The following is a 25,347-nucleotide window of genomic DNA, read 5'->3' as shown; positions in this document are numbered from 1 at the left end:
GGACAGGGAGTAATACTTATCTTACTAATCATTATGTGCCCACAGGACATATAAGTGCTTCTTCTTATTAAACGAATGCAGTCATGTCCAGGCTATTTCTTTTGCCTAACAGTCCCATATTCAGTCCCACTTTATCTACTCGGTAAATTCCTAGCCACCTTTCAAAGTGCAGTGTAAATGTCTCAATGCCTCCAAGAGTTTCCCCTAACACACTGTCTCCTCTCACCGCAATCCTGAAGGAGAACTACTTCCCTGGTATGTTTACTGTGTGCCCTATTATATCACTTCACACCACTCTCAAAACCACACCCCAATTACAACTCAACACATTATATTGTAGTTATATGATTATGTATTTGCTTCACACCGTGTTGCCAAAGTTTAGAAAATGGCAGTACTTTCTCATCTTAGAAATTCCCAGTACAATGCCCTGTTCCTTTCATATACTAGGTAAATGCTTACAAGCTGACTATAGTTTTTTAATTCAGTATCATTACCTTGCAACAAATTTGGAAGAATGCAAACACTTATGTCGCTGAATTCATTCTGACATTACATCCAAAAGACTTGTTCCACCTTATAATGTAATTAAGGATAAATTAAATTCAGATGACCATCATATCTACTACTGTGGGCAAGAATCCCTTAGAAGAAATGGAATAGCCCTCAGTCAACAAAAGTCCAAAATGCAGCGTGTGCATCTTGTGTGCGATCTCAAAAACGACAGAATGATCTCGATTCATTTCCAAGGCAAACCATTCAACATCACAGTAATCCAAGTCTATGCCTCAATCACTTATGCCAAAGAATCTGAAGTTGAAAGATCCTACGAAGACCTACAAGACATTTCGCAACCAACACCAAAAAAAAGTTGTTCTTTTCATCACACTGGAGTGCAAAAGTAGGAAGTCAAGAGACACCTGGAGTAGCAGGCAAGTTTGGCCTTGGAGTACAGAGTGAAGCAGGGCAAAGGATAACAGAGCTTTGCCAAGAGAACACACTGGTCATAGCAAACACCCTCTTTCAACAACACAAGAGAAAACTCTACACATGGACATCACCAGATGGTCAATATCAAAATCAGACTGATTATATTCTTTTCAGCCAAAGATGGAGAAGCTCTACACAGTAAGGAAAAAACAAGACCTGGAGTTGACTACGGCTCAGATCATGAGCTCCTTATTGCAAAATTCAGACCTAAACTGAAGAAAGTGGAGAAAACCACTAGGCCATTCAGGTATGATGTAAATCAAATCCCTGATAATTACAGTGGAGGTTGACCAACAGATTCAAGGGATTAGATCCGGTAGACAGAGTGCCTAAAGAACTATGGGTGGAGGTTTGTAACACTGTACAGGAGGTGATGACCAAAACCACCCCAAAGAAAAAGAAATGAAAGAAGGCAAAGTGGTTGTCTGACAAGGCTTTACAAACAGTTGAGAAAAGAACAGAGGTGAAAGGTAGAGGACAAAGGGAAAGATATACCCAACTGATTGCAGAGTTTCAGAGAACAGCAAGGAAAGATCAGAAAGTCTTAAGTGAACAATGCAAAGAAATAGAGGGAAACAATAGAATGGGAAAGACAAGAGATCTCAAGAAAACTGGAGATACCAAGGGAACATTTCATGCAAAGATGGGCACAATAAAGGACAGAAACAGCAAAGACCTAACAAAAGCAGAAGAGATTAAGAAGACGTAGCAAGAATACACAGAAAAACTATACAAAAAAGATCTTAATGACCCAGATAACCACAATAGTGTGGTCAATCACCTAGAGTCAAACATTCTGGAGTGTGAAGTCAAGTGGGCCCTTCTAAGAAGTATTACTACAAATAAAGCTAGTGCAGGTGATGAAATGGCAGCTGAGCTATTTCAAATTCTAAAAGATGATGCTGTTAAAATGCTACACTCAATATGTCAGCAAATTTGGAAAACTCAGCCTTGGCCACAGGACTGGAAAAGGTCCGTGTTCATTCCAATCCTAAAGAACATTCTAACTATCATACAATTGCACTCATTTCACATGCTATGAAGGTAATTCTCCAAATCCTTTAAGCTAGGCTTCAGCAGCACATGAACTGAGAACTTACAGACGCACAAGCTGGATTTAGAAAAGACAGAGGAACCAGAGATCAAATTGCTAACATCTGTCGGATCATAGAAAGAGGAAGGGAATTCCAGAAAAATATCTACTACTGCTTCATTGACTATGCTGAAGTCTTTGACTATGTGGACCACAACAAACTGTGGAAAAATTCTTAAAGAGGTGAGAATATCACACCACTTTATCTGTCTCCAGAGAAACCTGAATTGAGGTCAAGAAGCAACAATTAGAACTGGACATGGAACAACAGACCAGTTCAAAATTGGGAAAGGAGTACATCAAGGATATACAATGTCACCCTGCTTATTTAACTTATATGCAGAGTACATCATGCAAAATGCCGAGCTGGATGAAGCACAAGCTGGAATCAAGACTGCCGGGAGAAATATCAATAACCTCAGATATGCAGATGATACCACTCTAACGGTAGGAAGTGAAGGGGAACTAAAGAGTCCCTTGATGAGAGTGAAAGAGGAGTAAAAAGCTGGCTTAAAATTCAACACTCAAAAACTAAGATCATAGCATCTGGTCCCATCAGTTCAGTTCAGTCGCTCAGTCGTGTCCAACTCTCTGCGACCCCATGAATCGCAGCACACCAGGCCTCCCTGTCCATCACCAACTCCCGGAGTTCACTGAGATTCACGTCCATCGAGTCAGTGATGCCATCCAGCCATCTCATCCTCTGTCATCCCCTTCTCCTCCTGCTCCCAATCCCTGCCAGCATCAGTCTTTTCCAATGAGTCAACTCTTCCCATGAAGTGGCCTAAGTACTGGAGTTTCAGCTTTAGCATCATTCCTTCCAAAGAACACCCAGGGCTAATCTCCTTTAGAATGGACTGGTTGGATTTCCTTGCAGTCCAAGGGACTCTCAAGAGTCTTCTCCAACAGCAAATAGATGGGGGAAAGTGAAAACAGTGACAGATTTTATTTTCTCAGGCTCCAAAATCACTGTGGACAGTGACTGCAGCCATGAAATTAAAAGATGCATGTTTCTTAGTGGGGGGGTGGGGCGGGGGGTGGTGTTAGCTATGATAAACCTAGACAGTGGATTAAAAAGCAGAGACATCACTTTGCCAAGAAAGGTCTGTATAGTCAAAGCTACGGTTTTTCCAGCAGTCATGTACAGATGTGAGAGCTGGACCATAAAGAAGGCTGAGCGCCAAGAATTGATGTTTTTGAACTGTGGTGCTGGAGAAAACACTTGAGAGTCCCTTGGACTGCAAGGAGACCAAACCAGTCAACCCTAAAGGAAATCAACCCCGAGTAGTCACTGCAAGGACAGATGCTAAAACTGAAGCACTAATAATCTGGCCACCTGATGTGAAGAATGGACTCACTGGAAAAGACCCTGATGCTGGGAAGATTGAGGGCAGGAGGAGAAGGAACAGAGAATGACATGGTTGGATGGCATGACTGACTCAATGGACATGAATTTGAGCAAATTCAGGGATATAGTGAACAACACGGAAGTGATCAACCTGGTGTGATGCAGTCAATGGGGCAGCAGCGTCAGATACGCTGAAAAACAACAACCAAGCACCTGAGTGCAACTATTTCATCACAATCTCACTATCAGATGTAACCACCTCTAAAATTTAAGCTATTTTTGGCCCTAACAGTATCTCAGAAAACGTTTTAATTGCACATTTCTCTGAAAAGTAGTAGAAATATTCCTATGACCACAAGTGTCTGAAACATAATAGGGGCATACAGGTGTTTTCCTAAATTAAACAGTTCTAGATTACAATTTTTTAAAGAGTGATATGGAATGACAGTAGACAAGAGCATTTAAGTGGTATAAACAAATGCACAGATTTTAACCAAAGTTCTAGTAGCATGACTGTAAGTTAACATCTCTCTAAATTCTCTAGTCTATAAAATGGAAACAGTATCTGCCTTGCCAAGTTTACAGACTGGCTATGGTAATCAAATGCAACAGTGTATACATCAAAGCAACCTGGGGACCATAAATTGGCCAATTCAACAAACACTGTATCCCCTCTGAACAAAGCACTTACAGATTCAGAAACAAGTAACAGGTAGTCAGAAAATGGTGCTCTACAAGAACATCCCATTTTTGTAACAATTTATATCACCTCATTAGCTATCCTGAAACAAATTTCTAACCTACTTAGGATTTTTAAAATAAACAATACCCTAATATAAAGGGGGGAAAAGATTAATATATAATGCAGTATATATTTCAGTAAAAATGCTCAAGCATATCAACAAAATTAGAAAGTATAATCAAGAGGTTAGATGCTAGGACATATATGGTAAATCACCATAAACATGACAGCTATGAATTTAGACCTTCCAAGACAGGTATGTTGTTTTGACACAACGGCATTGTAGTCAGTGACATGGATTTTCCAAAATGTTAACTGCTGATAAAGTTCCAACAACTTCAGTTAAGAAACTGAATTAACAGGACTGACATGTATACACTACTTTATATAAAATAGATAACTAGTAAGAACTGACTGTTCAGCACAGGGAACTCTATACAACACTCTGTAATGATCTATATGGGAAAAGAATCTAAAATAGAGTGTACATATGTACAACTGATTCACTTTGCTCTATAGCAGAAACATGACATTGTAAACCAACAATACTCCAATAAAAAGTAAACAAAAACAGAGAAACTTAATTCCCCAAAACTGAATATATATTAAGATGGAGCTAGGGTCCAGACTAATTGTTTTCCTTCTGCATGAATATTCTGGGCATTTGAAAGCACTGTGGAAAGCAAAGGATTCTTTACAGTCTCCCCATGCAGGATGCCATGCTCATTCCCCATGCACCAAAGTCCCTCCCACTAACTTCCACAACATCTCCTAAACAACAATTGTTGTTGTTCAGTCCTTCAGTCGTGTCCAACTCTTTGTGACCCCATGGACTGCAGCACACCAAGCTTCCCTGTCCTTCACCATCTCCCAGAGTTTGCTCAAACTCATGTCCATGGAGTCAGTGATGCCATCCAACGATGTCATCTTCTGTCACCCCCTTCTCCTCCTGCCCTCAATCTTTCTCAACATCAGGGTCTTTTAAAATGAGTCAGCTCTTTGCATCAGGTGGCCAAAGTGTTGGAGTTTCAACATTTATTCCACTGAGAACCACTGACTGAGACAATCCAAACATATCATTATACTAAGTAACAGATGCCTAAAAGAGGTAGAAATTAAAGTGATCCGGAAATAGGAAAGCATGGAAAATCCACAAGTTAGCTAAGTCTTAGCATGATGTATCAGTCAAGCGAGGCTAGTCTATGTCACAGTGACATAGACTCCCCAAAATCAGCAGCCTAAAACAAAGCTTTGTTTTCTGCATAAACTAAACGTCAATCACAAATATATGCCCAGAATAGCAATGTTCATCTCTCACAGATTAGGCTAAGAAAGCTCCATTTCTACATGTCCTTAAATGACAGGGGGAAAGATCAGTTCAGTTCAGTTCGGTCGCTCAGTTGTGTCCAACTCTTTGCAACCCCATGGAGTGCAGCACGCCAGGCCTCCCTGTCCATCATCAACTCCCAGAGTTTACCCAAACTCATGTCCATTGAGTCGGTGATGCCATCCAACCATCTCATCCTCTGTTGTCCCCCTCTCCTCCCAACTTCAATCTTTCCCAGCATCAGGGTCTTTTTCAATGAGTCGGTTCTTCACGTCAGGTGGCCAAAGTATTGGAGTTTCAGCTTCAGCATCAGTCCTTCCAATGAACATTCAGGACTGATTTCCTTTAGGATGGACTGACTGATTGGATATCCTTGCAGTCCAAGGGACTCTCAAGAGTCTTCTCCAACAACACAGTTCAAAAGCATCAATTCTTCGGCGCTCAGCTTTCTTTATAGTCCAACTCTCACATCCATACATGACTACTGGAAAGACCACAGCCTTGACTAGATGGACCTTTGTTGGCAAAGTAATGTCTCTGCTTTTTAATATGCTGTCTAGGTTGTTCATAACTTTTCCTCCAAGGAGTAAGCGTCTTTTAATTTCAAGGCTGCAGTCACCATCTGCAGTGATTTTTGGAGCCCAAAAGAATAAAGTCAGTCACTGTTTCCCCATCTATTTCCCATGAAGTGATGGGACCAGATGCCATGATCTTTGTTTTCTGAATGTTGAGCTTTAAGCCAACTTTTTCACTCTCCTCTTTCACTTTCATCAAGAGGCTCTTTAGTTCTTCACTTTCTGCCATAAGGGTGGTGTGTCACCTGCATACCTGAGGTTACTGATATTTCTCCCGGCAATCTTGATTCCAGCTTGCACTTCATCCAGCCCAGCGTTTCTCATGATGTACTCTTCATATTAAGTTAAATAAGCAGGAGGAAAGATAGTATAACTCATACTCTGGCTTTTATTTATTTTTTTTTTATACTCTGGCTTTTAAAGGCTGACTATTGCTTCTGCTCACACTTGATGGGCAGTCATATGGCCGTGCCAGTGCTTCTCAACCAGAGCAACTCTGTCCTTCTAGGAACATTTGGAAATGTCTAGAGACATTTTTGACTGCCACAACTGGAATGGGGGAGATGGGGGCAGTGGCGGTGGTAGAGGGCAGAGTACTACTGGGTATCTAGTGGGTCGAGACCAGGGCTACTGCTAAACATTGTGCAATGCACAGTACAGCACCCCGTAAGAAAAATTTACCAAGCCCAAAATGTCAATAGGGCTGACAAACCCAGGCTGACAAACCCAGGACCAAGGCTAATTTCAAGGTCGGGGAGGGAGATAAAGAGAAATACAATATTACCAGGCACCAGAAGAGCCATGAGAATATTGATGAAATAGTACTACCACATGTGAGTAAGAATTTGCCAAGCTGAAGGAAAACCATAGGAAAAAGCAGAGGGACAGGAGTGTAGATGTTTCACCTTGAGCAGGTTTACAGTAGGAAGGGTAGGGGGAGGAGAAACAGCATTGGATCTGCATTAAAGAAAACCTTCGTGGCAGCAAGAAGATAGCTTTGCAAAGAGGAAAAGAAAACCAGTTAGGAGACCGTGATGAGTGGGCCTAGACTAGGGGCATGGGCAATGAAAACCAACAGGACACTTCTAGGCAGAACAAACGAGAATTTTTTTAGTCAGCTGCATACAAGGAGTGAAAAGAAAACAGTCAAAAGATGGCCCATTTCCTAGATAGGTTTACTGAAAGATGAATAAAAGATTTGAAAGTGGTTAAGTAACAAAATCAGCTTTAAATATGCTGTATTAACAGCCCATTAAAGATGTTAAGCCTATGTGAAAGTCTCTAACACACAGACATTAGATAGAGTCACTGTAATAGAACAACAATCCCACTGCAATGGGGTAATTAATGGGAAGCAGGAAGTCAGCAAATGGGACAGAGGTATGTTCTTACATCTACCTATTTTCTGTTTTGTCCGTAGCCTTGCTATTAAACATAAGGTGCCACCTGAAGTTGACCATAGATCTAGAAGCAACTCCATGAAGTATAAACCCACAATAATTAAAATACTCAGTAAAATTAAACAGGCTGAGTGCTGCCTGGAGAGGCTCTCATGGAGATTCATGAACTGTGATTAATGAATGCTGCCATTTTTTAATTTCTCAGAAGTCTGTTTACTTTTGGATGATTACATTTGTAAAACAAACACAGAGGCATATTTTCTAGAAGTTATACATATCTTAGTCAAGGATCAAGTATGGGAATATTTGAGAAACTGCTTAAGTTTAACAAGAAAAAAAAAACAGCCTAGCCTGGTGAAGTATCATTAGAAAGAATTCTAAACAAGCGTGCACCAGGGGTGGAGCGGGAGAGGGCGCAAGCTTAATTCAATTACCTGAAGACCCAAGTTACCTGAAGCACAAGTTACAGCCTAGACTGAGCCTCATCAAAATGAGGGCAGCTGGAGGAAAACCTCCAAGAGTACAAGGACTTATATGCACAGTATTAATTGGCTCAGAAGGTAAAGAATCTGCCCGCAATGCAGGAGACCCAGGTTCAATCCCTGCATCCGGAAGATCCCCTGGAAAAGGGCATGACAACCCACTCCATTCTTGCCTGGAAAATCCCATGGACAGAGGAACCTGGCAGGCTACAGTCCATGGGTCACCAAGTGTTGGACACAACTGAGTGACTAACACTTTTCAATGATTATAAAGATTTAAGATAAGAATAATACAAAGAAACAAAAAGAACATTTTTGTGATAACTTTTAAGATGAACTACAAGGGACAAATTTTAAAATGTTTGCTGTTCACCCTCTGGGCTTAGGTTTAAATGTCATACTGGTATACCAATTTCCTAAATAATTTAATAATTAATAATCTTATTGTAAAATTAAGTTTTCTGAATGAATATATTAAAGGTTGCTAAAAGAAGTATCAATAAAGTCCTCTAGTTGACATGTTTTTTGTCTGCCAGCATATATTTTCCTTTCTGTAACAGTACTCTGATTTCCCAAGGAGAATCTACCTGGGAAGGTAGGATAATCCCACTTGTGCCTAACCAGAGTCACCTCCATGGCATATCAGCCGTTTCAAAAATGGGAGAGGACCCAAGTCAGGCTAACGACAGCTCTAGGACTTCTGTTGGAACTACAGAAAAAATTTAAAAAGGCCTTTCTTTGCTGGACCTGAACTTGAAGCTGGGAGTAGTCAGTCTGGAGCCTACCTGCCTGCTAAGTCACTGCAGTCGTGTCTGACTCTTTGAAACCACAAGGACTGTAACCCACCAGGCTCCTCTGTCCTTGGGATTCTCCAGGCAAGAATACTGGAGCGGGTTTCCATTTCCTACTCCAGGGGATCTTCTTGATCCAGGGATCAAACCCACTTTTTTTATGTCTCCTGCACTGGCTGATGGATTCCTTACCACTAGCACCACCTGGGACCCTGCCTGAGACTTAAACTAACCGAAAGGGAAGCACAACCAGAAGACAGAATCCTGATGACACTGGCTCCTTGTGATCCCAGATCCAGCACTCGGAGCCCAGCTCTGATTCAGACCAAATCAATGAATTCCCTTTTCACTTGACTGCAACATATTTTCCAAATTAACTGAACAAAAATTGACTTGAGGACCTACTGTATAGCACAGAAAACTATACTCAATATTTTATGATAATTTATAAGTAAAAAAGACCTGAAAAAAAAATATGTATCTGAATCACTGCACTGTCCACTTGAAACTAACACGATATTGTAAATCAACTCTATGCTTCAATTTTTTTTTAAACTGAGTTAATAACATTCTCAGAGATAAGAGTAATATAATACAAACCACATATATCAACAATAATAACCAATAATTTTGTCAGTAACACAGATAACGAGTTACTTTAAAATAGCAGTTGCCAAACTGGTCTCCAGTCCACTTACTTACATGCTTAATTATTGAGAATTCCAAACAACCTTTGTTTACATGAGTTACACCTATTAATATTTACCATATCACAAATTAAAAATGTTTACTCTATCCAATTAACTGAATAAACCCATTACATATTAATATAAATGTTATGAAAAATAAGTATTTTCTTAAACAAAAAACTCAATATTCAGAATGACATCATTTTTGTTTTGGCAAATTTCTTTAATGTCTAGCTTAAGAGAAGACAGCTGGATTCTCATAAGTGCTGCTGCATTCAATCTATTGTGATGTTTAATGTTTATGAAGAAAATACACCTTACACAGATAAGTAAGTAATTGGAAAAGACAGGAATATTTTAATGGCCCTTTTATATAATGATGGCTGTTCATCTTTTATTCAACGCAAAATGCAACAAATGGCAATTCCTAAAAGTTAGTTGCAATGTGGAATCTGAAACTATTAGTGAATTTCTTGGCTCTGTTACACAAAAATCCACTGGTCCATATTACCCTTTGAATGGCTCTCCTACCCACACATGATTTGTAACATCATGCATTGGTCATCCAGAAAATACTGGTTCAATGAGTTATACAGACCTTCCCAGGGTTGACACATTTCTTATAGAATATATTTTTTAAAAATCACATTCTTAAATATCACCACCAATCTCATCAGAAAAATCTTTTAAGTATGGGGAAGCTGGCAAGCCCACGGTGACAGGTACACGTTTTCCAGAAATCTAATTTTCACTTAAAAGACTAGATTCTTATCACTGGTAGCAACCAGTTATTATCCTTGAATGGCAGGCTCATTTCACTCACTTTCAAGGAAAATGCCTGCCAAATATCCAAGTCTAAGTACTGACAGTTTATTATTTTTTTAAGTAAAAATAAAAGTGGTGTTCCATTTAAAAAGTGGCGAGTGGTTTTCCTAGAGATGAACTTTGTACATAGATGTGCAGAAAAACTTTATGCACACCTCAATTTTTTAAATATTTATTTATTGTTGTTGTTTAGTGGCTAAATTATGTCCGACTGTTTGCGACCCCATGGACTGTAGCCCCACCAGGCTCCTGTGTCCGTGGGATTTCTCCAACAAGAATACTGGAGTGGGTTGCCATTTCCTTCTCCTGGGGATCTTGCCCACCCAGGGATTGAATTCTATAGTCTCCTACATTGGAAGGCGGATTCTTTATCACTGACCCACCAGGGAAGCTCAATTTATTAACTTATTTAACATTTATGTGGCTGTGTTGGGTCTTAGTTGCGTCATGCAGGATCTGCTGCAGTGAACAGACTTGTGGTGCGTGGGCTCAGCAGCCACAGCAGGTGGGTTTTACTTGCTCTGTGCACAGCACGCAGCACGGTGGATTTTAGTTTCCTCTCCAGGGAATCGAACCCGTGTCCCCTGCAGTGCAAGGCAGATTTTTAACCAGTGGACCACCAGGGAAGTCTCCACACATTTATTTAATCATACTGAAAAGACATGCACTCCACGGTAGAGATTTTAAAAATTAAAACATTTTACTGCTTTACCAAGGAAATTTTTAAGTGAAATTGGCATTTTTTTTTCAAATGCTTAACATGTGTTTGGTACCACTGCCTTGATTCAAACTAAGGTGCCAGAAGTTTACCCACCACCGCTTCCTCATGATCAGTGCAAATGCCAACACAGCAACAGTGCACATAATGTCTGTTTTATTATAAGAATGATTTTGGTTTCATGAGCCCCTAGAAGGGACATGGAGATCCCCGGGAGTCTGTCAATCACACTTTGGAAAACACTGTTTTAAAAGATTGTAAAGTAGGGTGGATTTTAATAACTGGAAACTGAAAAATACATTTCATAAAACCTCATAATTGAAGACTATCAAGTCATCAAGCTTATTCTTTCAAACAGGGGCTATATCAGAATTCCCGCAGGTCACACCAGCCCTACTAAATCTATACTGAGTGGGGCCCTAACTTTAAAAGCACCCAGAGTCTGAGGTGCTATCAATTTCACAAAGCACTGATGTCGTCTGTACTAGTCTACATGCTTCACTTTACAAATTACCAGAAAGACAGTGGAACAAACTGCAATGTCACGGATATATGAAACTAGTAAAAAGACTAATTACATAGAAATTGTGCCATTTTTCTTATTATTAGCCAGCTGCTTGATTTCAACATCTGTACACATAAAATTCTTCCTTCATCTAGTTTTGGTAGACCTGTATGACATAGATGCACTGAGTGTTACTTTAAACAATAATTCCTCTTTATCTCATCACATTAAGCACTACTTTCAGTTGTCCTCTCATCAGATGATTCAATTATTACAAAGACTGGCCACCTACTGATATCGGATGCTCCAGAATTCACTAGTGAATACCACAGATAAACAACCTTAACCCAGTCTTACATTGAGAAATACATTTTGAAAAATGTAAAAGATCTGAATTACACACATTCATCTACATTAAGATTTAAAAAAATTATACCTTACTCATACCAAAGACAAATATTCAGCAGAAGTCCTTTTTTTTTTTTTTAACATCATAAAGAAGATTGGGGTTTGATGAATTTTAAGTAAATTACTCCAGTGCATCAAGGACTGCAAAATAAAGCTTATACTGCATCAAAACAGATGAAGCAACGAAGATAAGCATACTAACATATCCAAACACTTTAAAATCAAGAGGTTCTTTTATTTATTTTTTAAACAATATAGACTCCCATGCCGCCTCCACTCCATTCTCATCCTGAATCCGTGTGTTTGGGGGATGGGACGTACAGCAGGGACAGAGAATATCCTGTTTTATTTTTTTAAATGGCTCGTCCAGATGCAACTACTGGCAAACCAGCACTTGTGAACTACTTCAGGTAATGTAAATGGAGAACTGATCATGCTCTCCTGGATGATCTCTAAAAAACTGCTAATGGGGCTTCCCTGATGGCCCAGTAGTTAAATAAGAATCCGCCTTGCAATGCAGGGAACACTGGTTTGACCCCTGATCCAGGAAGATCCCACAAGCTGCAGGGCAACTAAGCCCATGTGCCGCTGCTACTGAAGCCCAGGCCTAGAGCCTGAGCTCAGCCACAAGAGGAGCCCCGGCCACGAGAAGCCCTTGCACTACAACCAGAGAAGGCCTGGGCCCTGCAACAAAGACCCAGCGCAGCCAAAACTAAATAATTCATTTTTTTAAAAGAAGAACTCACTAGTTGGGCTTGTTGAACAACCGTCTCATAGTGTGTAAGTTAACCTCTGACAGTAAAATCTAAATCAATGCAACTCCCTCCTCAGGAACCAATGAAGTGACCAGTTAATTGTTGCCTACAAAATACAATGGTTTCCAAGCAGATCAACCCCCTATGAAGACCAAATTCCCACTGGGAGTTTAGATGCAAAGTTCAGCACCTAACCCAAGTCATTAGTCTTTAAAAGGAGCCCAAGTAAGCATTTTAGAATATGTTAAAATATCAACTTCCTATTTAGGATAGCAATGATAAACCAACTTCTCAGCAGGGGAAATAAATACAGCTTCCTAAAACTTGCTACCAGACAAATCAAATGAATTGAAAAATGAAGAAAGGTTCAAACAGGAGACAGAGGGACAGACTTGGAAGCAAAAGAAATACGGCAATACCTTCAAGGAACCATGTGAATGTGTATATCCCTGTATTAAAGAATGTAAAGCTGACACAGTGAAACAGTTAAAAAATTTAAAAAAGAAGTCAGAGGACCCTGTAGCTCAACCATTTTGGAACTCTGATCTGGCTGCAACCCAAGCCAACTGAGTCACAATTTCTGGAAGTGCGATCCAGCCATCAGTATTTTGCAAAACTCCCCAAGAGACATCAAAACACAACCAAGGTTGAGAATCACTGCCTTAAACCTTAAGAGTAAAAAACAACAACAACAACAACAACAAAAAGATGAACGACACACAGTAACAAGTTTTCCAAAATGCAAACAATTCTCATTTAAAATGTAAATAATGAAGTATAGACTTTAAATTTAAAGGTATTTAGAATTATCACCAACTTTAAATTAAGATGTAAAAACAGACTCTTTACAGTATGTAGTAGCTATCTGACCTATGATATAATTCACAATAGTAAATAATCAAAACTTAAGTTTTAAGATTCTAATGAGCTACCATCTCAGTTCTACATAGGTAAGTGCTACCCTAGTTTTTATCCACTCTCACGGTTAAAACAAATTTTCCTGGATGCCAAGTACACCATGTAATAGTGTCAAGGTGACACAACCTAAAATACTTTGTTCCTGAGAAGCTGGAATTTAGCCACATTTCCTATCACCAAAATTACACATTTTAGGATGAGGGGGAAAAAAATCCAAAAACTCTAAATATGACTCATTACTAAGCATATGTTTTGGCATATTATCTGTGCTAACAGTACTGAAAGTTGCTCAAATGAATAATATCTAGACATATTTGTCAACTGCTTGAATTTCTCTTTTCTTTTTTGATGTTTTTTTAATTTCTCTTTTTAAAACAATTAAATCTTCATCAACTGTGGAGCAAAAAATCCAAAATTTAATAATTTAACAAAATGGTATTAAATTCTGGTTTAGGTTTATCTAACTCCTTTAACTTTGGTGTAGAAAACAATGAAATCAATTGAAACCATTTCCATCAGATTAGTTTTACACATAATAGTCACTTTTCATCATCACTAAAGCAAAACAAAAATTTCTGCCTAACTACACAATCTTGTAGGGTACAAAAATAAAGGAAATCCAAACATGTACAAAGAGCACTGAAATGACTAACATATTCACTGAATGAAAAAAACTGGGGGAAAAAAAAGAAAGAAGCATAAGCTAGAGGGGGACACAATAGAACTAAGTTTACACATAAGAAAAATAATGTATGTTCTCACCAAAATGGACAAAATTTTAGATGAGACTAAATATGCATTTTACATATAATGAGGCAGATCCTGTAGGGTTAACTGCCCTAGTAGAGGCTTCAGCAATTCACGGCTCAATTAGAACAGTGTCTAATGATGTTACTATAACACCAGCTCAATCAGAAAAAAAAACAACTTCCAAGCCAGAGAGCTGGAGTGTGACTGGACAGCATAAATTAGTTTAACACTTGGGCAAGGGGTGGGGGGTGGAGGGGAGGATCTGAAGGGGAATGCAGAAAAATAAATCAACACACAAATAGTGAAACAGCTCAACTAAAATGTAGCTTAAGAAAGTGAAGCACAGGTTTTTATAAGCAAATAAGACTTGCTGCTTCCCAGTATAAGCAGAATTGCTTCGAACAGCAAAGCCACCGAAAAAGGTCAATGATGCACGTAAAACTTATTTCAAAAAACTTCACAGTGACTTTCTCAGCACAGGTTTTCATTAAATCTGAAACCGCCTTGCAGTTTTTTCTAAGCTTAAGATATACAACCAAGGAACTTAACTAAACAAAGAAGTTTCTACACAGGCATTTAATTAAAAAATTAAGATGCAATATCTCTTTAAAGCAAGTTCCCCCCAAACCTGGAAAGCAAAGAAAAAGCCACTTCTATTAACAGATTCACAAAATGTTATATCAATTTTCTCTATAAAGGGTTTTAGTTTTAACTCCAACAACTTAAACCTACATAATTCATCACCACCCTTAGACCTAAACAGACTCCAAATTTTAAACACCTGGCCTACCTTTATTATATTTGTACTGTAACAAACCCAAAGTAAAACCGTAAAATTAAGGAAGAAACATTAATTTAAAAAATCATACTTTAAGATGATAATGGGATCAATCATTTACAACTTGAAATGTCAAATACTACTCATATCCGAACTTTCCAAAAGAGAAAATAAATCCTTTAGCAGAAAAAGAAAAGCTGCACACTAGCACTCCCCAAGCTGAAATAAATTTGGTCTAAGCACAACACAGCAAAGACAACGTGTGAAAACTGCAATAAAAATTACTGAAATGCAATTGACTAAATCTAGTAAAGTTCGTAAAGGTATTTATTTCTGTATTTTCTATTAGGACTAAATAGTTTCTACCAGAAAAAAAGTACTGAACCTTCTTTTTAAGCACTCTGAAACTGAAAGGATGCTAAGTCTTGCAAAAGTCAAAGGTTGTTAAAATCAGCCAAGACAACGTGCTTTTAGAAAGTCAATTCAGACTAATTAAAATGACTCCCCATTACATTTACTATTCCTAAATAAACTAGCAGTTTCACCTTTAAACTACAGCCTAAAAACTAAAGGCATCAAAAAACTAAATTCAAAATAAACTATTTGGAAACAGGCACATATACTTATTTTCAAAAATTTTACTACGGTTTTCTAGGGGGAAATATTAATAATCATCAATTTTCAGTAGAGTTTTATTTTTTTAAACCTCTCTATATTGCACCCCCACCCCCCCAAAAAAATCTTTCAAGTTAACGAAACACACCCACTTCTTCGAAAATCTCAAACTCAGCTTGAGAAATCACAAGAGCAGTTTGGGGCTTGAGATGGAGCCACCGCCCTACACAGCCTACACCGATTTCACGCTCGGTACTTGCAGTCGGAGCCATAAAATAAGTTGGCTCTTATTCTTCATTACGAGTGCGGGGCGGGGGGGTGGAAGCGGGCTGGTCAGTTAGGTGCTAATAATGTTTCCTGCACGCCGCCATCACCCACGGTACTCAAAAAAGTAAAGTCAACAAACCAAAGCCAGAAACACGAACTGGAGTGACACAACCAGGAAGAGAAAATAAGGGACAAAGAAAAAAAAAACAACTGCTCGAGAAAAGAAATGAAGAGAGACCATTCACAACTTTCATTCAGACCGAAGGCAGCCCGCTCCCGCCGGGGCCGACACGCTCCGCCGTGAGGGACGGGGGAACTACCTCAGAACAACAAAGAGCGGCGACGGCCGCGGCAGCACGCCCAGCGCGGGCTCCACTCGGTTCCGCCGCGGACCCCGCGGGCACCTCGGGGCCGCAGGACCGACTCCGGAGCCCGAGAGATGCGAGGCGCCGCGGCCCGGCTCGGCCCGGCCCGGCCCGTCAGGCGGCCGCGCCGGCTCTCCGGGCCGGGCCCGCCGGCTTCCCGCGCGCGCTCCCCGCCGCCGCCGGGAGCCCGCCGCGGGGCGGGGAAGCCGCGGGCGGGGGCGCGCGGGCCCAGCCCGGGAGAAGGGGAGGGGGACATGGCGCGTTACCTGGGCCCGGGCGACGGCGAGGGGCTTCCGCTCTCCCGCCGCGGCTCGTCCCTCCGCCCGGCGGGCTCCGGCGCGCTCCTCGCCCCGCGCCCCGAGGCGTCCGGGCCAGGCCGCCCGCTCCTCGGCGCCGCGCCCCTGCCCGCGCGGGCCGAGCCGCCTCCGAGGTCCCGGGCCGCCCCGCGGCAGGGCCGGGGCAGGGGGATTGCCCCTCTCTCGGGGCGCCCGGCTCCCCTCACCCGCTCCCGCCCCTTTGGGCGGCCGCGGAGCCGAGGGGAGGGCGGGAAGGGAGCCTCCGGAGGACAGCGGGCGCCTACGAACGCGGGCTCCGCCACTCGAGCCGCTCCGTTACCGCGGCGGTGGCGGCGGCGACGACGACCAGGGCCGTGTTGTTGCTGCCAACTTGTCGGGAGGACACTGAGCATGCGCGCGCGGAGACCACATCCGGGTAATTTCAGGGTTTGGCCCTCTTCTCCCCCCGCTCCCCGCCTCCCCGCGCTGCTTTCCTTTCTCTTCGCTGCCCCCGCCCCGCACCCCCCGCCGGAGTGTCGGGAGGGTCGCTCTGCGCAGGCGCCCGCTGGCCAGTGCCGGCGGCGGGGAGCTCCGAATCCCGGCCTGGTCCCGGGCCCCGGAGGGGTGCGCTGCCCGCAAAGATCGCGGGAGCGGCTGCGCCCTGGGCGTCCCTTTGCCACAAAGTACCCTAACAGCGCGGGAGAGCTCGGCGTGTTAGTGGGTTTCTAGTAAGTTTATAAACAACGATCAGGAGGGCCTCGTTTTTTTGTTTTGTTTTTGTTTTTTTTGAGGACCTGCGTGGCCGCAAAAAAATGAGACTTTTTAACAGCTTTGCTTTGGGGAGAACGTAGCTGTAGCGGGTTATTTGGGAAAGAAACTGGAGTGACCGTACCTTCCCTCTCCGCCATTCCTGGGTCCCTGGATCCAGAGGTGTTTAAACTCACGAGATGCCTTCTTCGGTTGAGCAGGACAGATCATGGAACCACAGATTTGAGAACCTGAACAGGTATTGAAATTCCTGAATGGTTCCTGTTGGAAGAGGTATAGGCGAAACCTCGGAGTTGGATGGGACTTTCGGGTCCTACAGCACACCTGTTAAGTAGGTTACCTGCTGGGTAAAGGAAAGATGTAAACTCCACTTTTGACCTTATACTTGTGCTTTTTGAAAAGTTTACAAGATGAATGCATTTACTCGATGTTTTTAAAGTTTCAGAAAACACATACTATTTACATATATATTTTTTTCTCACCAACCAGGAAATATTTCTGTTGAGGGTCCCACCAAGATTACTATCGGAAGGGAAGTCTTGTCGCTCAGAATCTGTCTTCTCCCCCAACCAAGTTTTACTCCCAGGCCCCTAACCCCATCCTGTGCTCTTTCCTTTTCTGCCCAACAGCCTCTAAAACTGTCGTCTTCAAACTGGTGTTCCCTGGGCTTTATGAAGACTTTCCAAGACTAGTTTTAAGGTGTTCATTTCCAGATGCCTCACTAGCGTGTGTTCTATGGTCTAAAACCACTCAGTTTGGGACTTTCCTGGCCATCCAGTGGTTAAGCCTCCAGGACACAGGTTCAATTCCTGGTGAGGGAACTAAGATCCTGCATGCGACCAGATTTTTTTTTATTATTAATTGTTCAGCTTAAGAAAGCACCTGAAGACACAGCATCCCCTTTCAAAACTGTTCAACTCCCACCATACAAACGCAAGTAAAAACTCACCCATTACTCAGACGCATAGATGCAAGATGTAGAAAACCTCTAGGACAATTCAGAGGAACGTTCAGAAAAATTTGTGTCCTGCTGAAAAGTGACTCAGAACAAATGGGTTATAAGTTGTACAAGTCAGGTGGCTTCCAGTTCTTTGCTATCAACAGCACTGAAGGAAAGTTTACGTGACTTGATAACAGATCACCGTGTGACTCTTGGGCAGTATACTTGGAAGAACTTAGAGAACGAGTAATATTGCTAAATCTAAACTTCTTCTTTTCCTATCTCTAGTAGTTATCTGTACACATGCATCTTGTCACCTTTGCCGTACTCTATTGGAAGCAAATCACCAGTCCCACCCCCATCCAAGGGAAAGAGACCACACCGGGCATGTATTCCTGGAGGCCAGATCCTGTGGGGCCACATTAGAGTCTGTCTGTTCACTCATGCAAGGGACAGTTCCTATAAGCTCAACCTCCCCAGAATTTCTTCGGATTCCTTTCAGGTCCTGGTTTAAGGAAAACCTGACTTCCCTGGGGCACCATTTCCCCTTCCCCGCTCAAGTAGTAGGTCCTGTTTTTTCACCCGTGAGCCTCCTAGACTGGCCTTGGAGGTGAGGTAAGCATCCTGCTTGCACTGGCACCGTGTTTCGAGACCATCCTCTCTCTTCCCGATTCACCTGCAACTTTAAGTCTTGTCATCCAGTGTCCCTCATCCTTGCTCACATTCCCCCTCATTTTTTTCATCATTTGCTCTCATCAGGCCCTCCAACACCATTTCAGTCCTAATCCCAGGCAGTTATCCTATAGCATGTATACTCCGACGATCATCCACCTTCCCTAACCTCTCAGTTCCTTGACCTCTCCTCCGAGGATCTAGTCCTACCCTCACTGTGCCTCTCGTTCCCTTGGCATAATCACGGGAGCCTCGTCAAACTTGGCAACTTTCTTCATCATCACAATTTCAAACACCTCTCTCTGAACACTACCTCCCGTTTCCATATTTCCCTGTAGTACTCTAACCCCAATAGTTCTGCAACCCACTTACCACTCTTTCCCATCCTTAAAAGTGAGTCGCTCAGTCACTCGCTCACTCTTTGAGACCCCATGGACTATACAGTCCATGGAATTCTCCAGGCCAGAATAGTGGAGTGGGTAGCCATTCCCTTCTTCAGGGGGTCTTCCCAACCCAGGGATTGAACCCAGGTCTCCCGCATTGCAGGCAGACTCTTTACCAGCTGAGCCAGTCCCGTCCTTGACCAACTTAAATCCTGGCCAGTCATCCCACAGTCGCTCTCTTGCACACACTCTCAACCCTCTCCCCTCTTCCCACCTCATCGTGCTTACTGGGCAAAACCACAGCCCTGAATCAAGCCCGCTCTCCATCTGTTTCATGTCGGCCCTGTGCATCTGACTGTGGCTAAAGAACACAGTCACTAACCGGCTTCACTTTGATTTCATCACCGTGAACTGCACATGGGCCTTTAGTGCTTGCTGCCCAGGAATCCTCCTTCCCTCCTCCGTTCTTCTAGATGTCAGACCTTCTCTGTCCTCCAATCTATACCCTCTTCCCTCCCATCCTCACTGATTCACGACCTTGCTTCCTATTCCACTGAGAACGTTGAACCAATGACACAAAAACTTCCACAGAATCTCGCTGTCTCATCTACCCATAAACCTCATGCTAGCCTCTGTAACCTCTTCTCCACCCTCCCTTCCATTATACAGGTGAATTTTCCATGCTCCGAACTAAAGCTAGTGCCCTCGCTAAAGGCAGGAGACCTCAATATTTGTCTTGTTTGATCAAGATTATCACCATGACTCCACCATTGTCCCCCCTCCTCTTTTATCAGTGTTTCCCTCTCTACTGGCTGATTCCCATAAGCTTATAAACAGCTCTTATTTCTCCAGTCCTACAAAATCTTCTATTTGATTCACTTCCACTAGCAATAACCTTCCCATTTTTCTGCTTCCTTTACAACAAAACTCCTAAGAGTTTCCTGTGCTTTCTCTTGTTCTTCTCCCACTCTAGAGCAATATAACATATACCATATGGTACAATTAGTATAAAGATCAAAAGCATGCCAAATATAATGTGTATGTTACGACTGTACACATGTGTAATAGATTCACATCAACACACATGAGATTACATATGTGTGTATTTTATGTTTTGAGCCAAGAGGGTCTCCCACACGCTCTTAAACCCCCTCCATTCATGCTTTCATCCTTATCACCGTATCAAAACTGTTCTTATTGAGGTCAACAGTGAACTTCACATTGCCTAAGTCCAATGACCTGTTCTCAACTATCATCTTAAATTGACCTGTCTGTAACAGCTGACACACCTAACCACTTGATTCACCTTTAAAAAAAAAAAAAACAAAACCTGCCCCCTCTTGCTTCTCCTCATCACTTCATCAGAACCTTCATTCCCTGACTTCTTTCTTTTTTGTTGATTCTGTCTCTTCTCCCAGACCTCATAATGGCCCAGGGCTCATTCTTTGGATTTCTTTTGTTTTATCTACTCACATTTCCCTGGTGATCTAATCGGGTCTCCTGACTTGCAGTACCCTGTAAGATATATGGTATCATCATATAGGATGACAACTCCCAAATTTATACCTTTATCTCCAACTCCTCATCTGAACTCCAGATGATGATACCAGCAGCCTGCTACAGGTCTTCTCCCTCAGATCTCTTCAGCCCAACAACTTCCCTATCTCTGCTGATGACACGTCCATCCTTGAAGTTGCTTAGACCAAAAGCCCTGGAGTCATGCTAGACGTCCCTCTTTCTTACCCATCCCATGTCCAGTCCAGAGCCAAAGTATCCCTTACCACCTCCACTGGCCCCTGGTCTGTTCCACCATCACCTGATGCTACAGTTAGTCTTCTCAAAGTTCTCCCTGCTCTCATGCTTGCCCCTTAGAGTCTATTCTCAGCATAACAGCCAGAGTGATCCTCCTAAAATATACGTCTGCTTAAATCCCTTCTGTGGATCCTCATTTTGTTCAGCCTAAAAGTCTATATCCTGTACCACGGCCACGCTTCTGATCCTTACCTCTCTGATCTCATCTTCTGTTCCTCCTCTCCTGGATGACTCTGCTGTGGACTTACTGACCTCCTACCTGACCTCAGAAGACACCAGCCAAGCTCTCAAGATAGGACCTCTGCATTAACTGTCCCCTCTTCTTGCCACCCACTTCCCCAGATATCTGCACTGCTAACTCTCTCACCTACTTTAGTCAAATGCCATCTTCTCCCTGAGGCCCACCCTGACCTTTTTAAAATCACAACCTATTCTGAACCCTCATCCTAAACCCCAGGTCCCCCTTCCCCTGCTCTGTCCCCCCATAGCTCTTATCTTCTCACAGACTGTACTGTCTACTTATGTGTTCCATGTACTGCTTATTGTCATTTCCCCTGGAATGTAGGCTCCACAAGAGCAGAGATTTGTCTGTAGTGTTTACTAGTTTATCCCAAGTGCCTAGAATTCCTATTGCCATGTAGGAGGCGCTCAGTAAAAATTTGTTGAATGAATGAACAAAATGTTTCATGCTTCTATCCTTACAAGTGTGAACTAGAAATAGAGTTGACTCTGAACCCTATTTTATTCCAGCAAAAATATTTTACACTTTAACAGTTGTTTTTTTTTTTAATTGGAGGATAATTGCTTTACAAAGTTGGGTTCCTTTCTGCTGTGATTTTAACAGTTGATCAAAATTCATGATATATAATTTAGGTAAATTAGATATTCAAAATTGAACCAAAAATAACAAAATTGTATTGGTAATACGATCAAGATAAATGTTTTAAACTTAGGGACTCAGAGCTTTTTTCAATTTTTTATAAGGAAACACAATAGGCTGATCAATAAAAGACTGTGCAGCCTAAAATATCACATTAAAACGTTCAGGGGCAAGTGGAATAGAAATACAAGATAAGGAGAAAAAGAATTGTGTTAAATTTCTCTTAAAGAATTGCTTGTTCATGTTTTTTTAAATGGACGCTAGATGCATCATGGTATTTAGAGTCCCTTGGATACATTTAAAGAATGATGTAACAATCTTATTTTTAATGGCAATACCTGTAATATGCCAGAAATTATTTAAACTTAAGATGAAACATTTTACATATGACCTTTAAAAATACAAGAAGAAACATAATTTGTCAAATTTCTTTTAGGAGGTAAGTAAGAAATTTTGAAGACCACAGCCGCAGAGGAGCTAAGCTGCCACCTTTCCTAAAACCTCCCTGAATGAAACGTCTCATTTCCCAGATCCATCCTATCCTGGGCAGGCAAAGGCTTGAAAGCTTTCTTCCTCTTTTGTCTTTTTTGATGGCTCCACCTCCTGTGAAATGGAACTTCCCCAAAGACCCTGATGGTGGGAAAGATTGAAGGTAGGAGGAGAAGGGGGCGACAGAGGACAAGATGGTCGGTTGGCATCACTGACTCAACGGACAGGAGTTTGAGCAAACTCTGGGAGATGGTGAAGGACAGGGAACCCTGGCATACTGCAGTCCACGGGGTACCAAAGAGTCAGACACAACTTAACATCTGAACAACGACAGGGTAAGGAGAATCCAGAGCTTTAACCTTTTCATCCCAGAAGTAGAGACAGAGAGCTCTCACCTCTTGCACTGCCCACCTAGGAAGGAAAGGGTTAATACAGTATTCCTCTGGAAATGGCCTAGCAGTTAACAGTTCACAGTTCCAGGCAAGAGTTAGTACATAGAGATTTTAGAGTTAACCCAGCATTTTGTTTTATTTTTACAGTTATCCAAGTTGCTTTTGCAAAATCACTTGACTTTGATTAACCTGAATACTATAAGTGATTCCCACATTCCTAAAAGCACTATAGTAAACCCTGTCATCTCCTTTGACTTAAAGTATGACTGACGTGCATTTTACTTTTCAAGTGATTTGTTCTTTTAGCTTTGTTTTGTTTAGTCACTAAGTCGAGTCTGACTCTTTTGTGACCCCTGGGCTGAAGCCCACCAGGCTCCTCTGTCCTTGGAGATTTTCCAGGTAAGAATATTGGAGCGGGTTGCCATTTCCTTCTTTGGGGTCTCTTCCCAGCCCAGGGATCGAACCTGTGTCTCCTGCATTGCAGGCAAATTCTTTACACTGAGCCACCAGGGAAGCCCTCTTAGCTTTCTAGGTGGCCAAAGCCAGGCTCAATGAGGAAGAGAGTAGACGGATGGAGCCAAGGCTCCATTCCCTTCCTTCCTCTGTCCCTCTCTCTCTTTTTTCTTTCCTTAGTAAATGCCTGTAAGAGCCAGATCCATCAAGGGCCACAAGAGCAGCTGTGAACAGAAGCTGACTGAATCCCAGAGTGGAGCATGGGGATGGGGTGGGGAGGGGAATGTGAATGGAGCATGAATCCATAGTCTCTGTTCAAAAGATTTAATTGAAACTTGAAATTCAGAGTGACTAGAATGTATCTTCTTCTTTGTCTCCTTTAAGACTCAGTGATCCTCTAGGATCCCTGGTGTTTTTCTGGGTTGGGCACCCTTTCTGCTCCTAGACTGAACTGTGAGTTCCCTGAGGACAGAGGTTCTCTTTTCTGGCCCTCTGCAGAATGTCTAACACTGGGCCATTCATGGAATGTTTGAATGTTTGTTGAGTGAATGCGCGGAGGGGAGAGGTGGGAGCTAAGACGGGAAGATAGGTTTGGAGCCAGGCTGTGAAGGAAGACATGCTCATGAGTTGAACTCCATCGGAAGACAGATTTGGGTTTTGTTTACAGTTTTATTGAGGTATAATCTGCATTAGACTATAATCTACATAATTTTTTTAAGTAGAGAGTGAATTTAGGTAAATGTATACATCGTGCAATTACCATGATGACCCAGTTTTAGAACACTCCCATCACTCCAGAATGTTCCCTTCTACCCCTCTGCAGTAAGTCCTCACCTCCATACTCCAGACCACAGGTAACCACTGACATGCCTCCTGTTGCTAAGGTTTTGGTTTTTCTAGAATTTCACATAAATAAAATCTTACAGTATGTGGTTTTTTGTAACTGGGTTCTTTCACTCAGCATGTTGTTTTTGAGATCCAAAATATTGTTGTATGTATCAGTACCTAGTTCCTTTTTATTGTTGAGTAGTAGTATATTATGCTTTCGTTGTTTAGTTGCTAAGTTGTGTCCTACTCTTTTGCAACCCCATGTACTATAGCTCGCCAGGCTCCTTTGTCCATGGGATTCTCCAGGCAAGAATACTGGAGTGGGTTGCCATTGCCTTCTCCAGGGGATCTTCCCAACCCAGGGATTGAGCTCACATCTAAATTGGCAAGCGGATTCTTCAAAATGTTAATGATCAGTGAATAGGGATAAAGGCTATATGGAAGTTCTTTGTACTACTCTTGCAAGTTTTCTGTAAGATTAAAATTTTTTAAGCCACTTGCCCACGTGATAAATTTCCTTCAGCAGTACCACTGGAATTTGAACCCTCTGTAGCCTCCAGCCCTCCACACACTGCTTTGTGGAGCTGCCCAGTGACCCTAATAGCTGTTTGCTGAAGCCAGGCCCCAACAGGGCCTCCTGACCTGATGCCTCAGGAAAGAGGGGGCCCAGGTGCCTTGGAGCAGTGTTTCTCCAACTTCGAACATGCACACAAATCACTCGGAGGTCTTGTTACAATGCAGAATCTCCTTCAGTGGATCCAAGGTGGAGATGGAGTGTCTGTGTTTCTAACAAGTTTCCAGAAGAGGCAGATACTGCTGGTCCCTGGATCAGAGTTCCAAAGGCAAGGTCCAGAACTCTAGGGCCTAAAATGCAAAATTTATGGGGGAGGGGAGGAATAGAAAGGAACGTTTAGGAGATGGTCCACGGTTGTGATTCTATGTACTTTAAATGCTCTTCAACCAAAAGCTTTCATTTTTCAAACATTCTGTCATTCAATAAAGACACAGAGTGAGCCTAATGGGGTGCCATACTTTAGAGTAAGGAACTGAATGCTGATTAACATTAACTGAAAGAGTTATAATTTATCCAGTCTTTCCTTGTCCTAGGAGACTC

General features: G+C 42.1%; 2 protein-coding genes across 5 annotated transcripts in view; one reads left to right on the top strand and one right to left on the bottom strand.

Annotated features, from left to right (window-relative positions):
- The window catches only part of SMAD4 (SMAD family member 4), a 57,379-nt gene extending 40,632 nt beyond the window's left edge, over nt 1-16,747 (bottom strand). For 2 of the 4 annotated variants that reach the window (XR_015154091.1, XM_086373539.1), the window contains exon 1: nt 16,608-16,747. The gene's annotated coding sequence lies outside the window, so the exon portion shown is untranslated. Of the gene's footprint in view, nt 1-16,296; nt 16,511-16,607 lie in introns of those variants that run through there. The other 2 variants (XR_015154092.1, XM_086373540.1) reach the window with 2 other exon arrangements.
- On the top strand, nt 16,416-17,895 carry LOC147346284 (uncharacterized). The gene has a single exon (XM_086372370.1). It carries the CDS (start codon nt 16,416-16,418, stop codon nt 17,343-17,345), a length of 930 nt encoding a protein of 309 aa, XP_086228496.1. The 3' UTR covers nt 17,346-17,895.
- The last annotated feature ends 7,452 nt before the right edge of the window (nt 17,896-25,347 follow it).

This window comes from Bos grunniens, chromosome 24 (genome assembly GCF_055505025.1).
Source record: "Bos grunniens cultivar Pamir isolate PY7600 chromosome 24, Bosgru_T2T1.0, whole genome shotgun sequence".
NCBI lineage: Eukaryota > Metazoa > Chordata > Mammalia > Artiodactyla > Bovidae > Bos > Bos grunniens.
This window is presented reverse-complemented; position numbering and strand designations above follow the sequence as displayed.

Bases quoted from the DNA above. Each gene is read 5' to 3' on its own strand.
- LOC147346284 (XM_086372370.1), top strand. From the start codon at position 16,416: ATGCGAGGCGCCGCGGCCCGGCTCGGCCCGGCCCGGCCCGTCAGGCGG.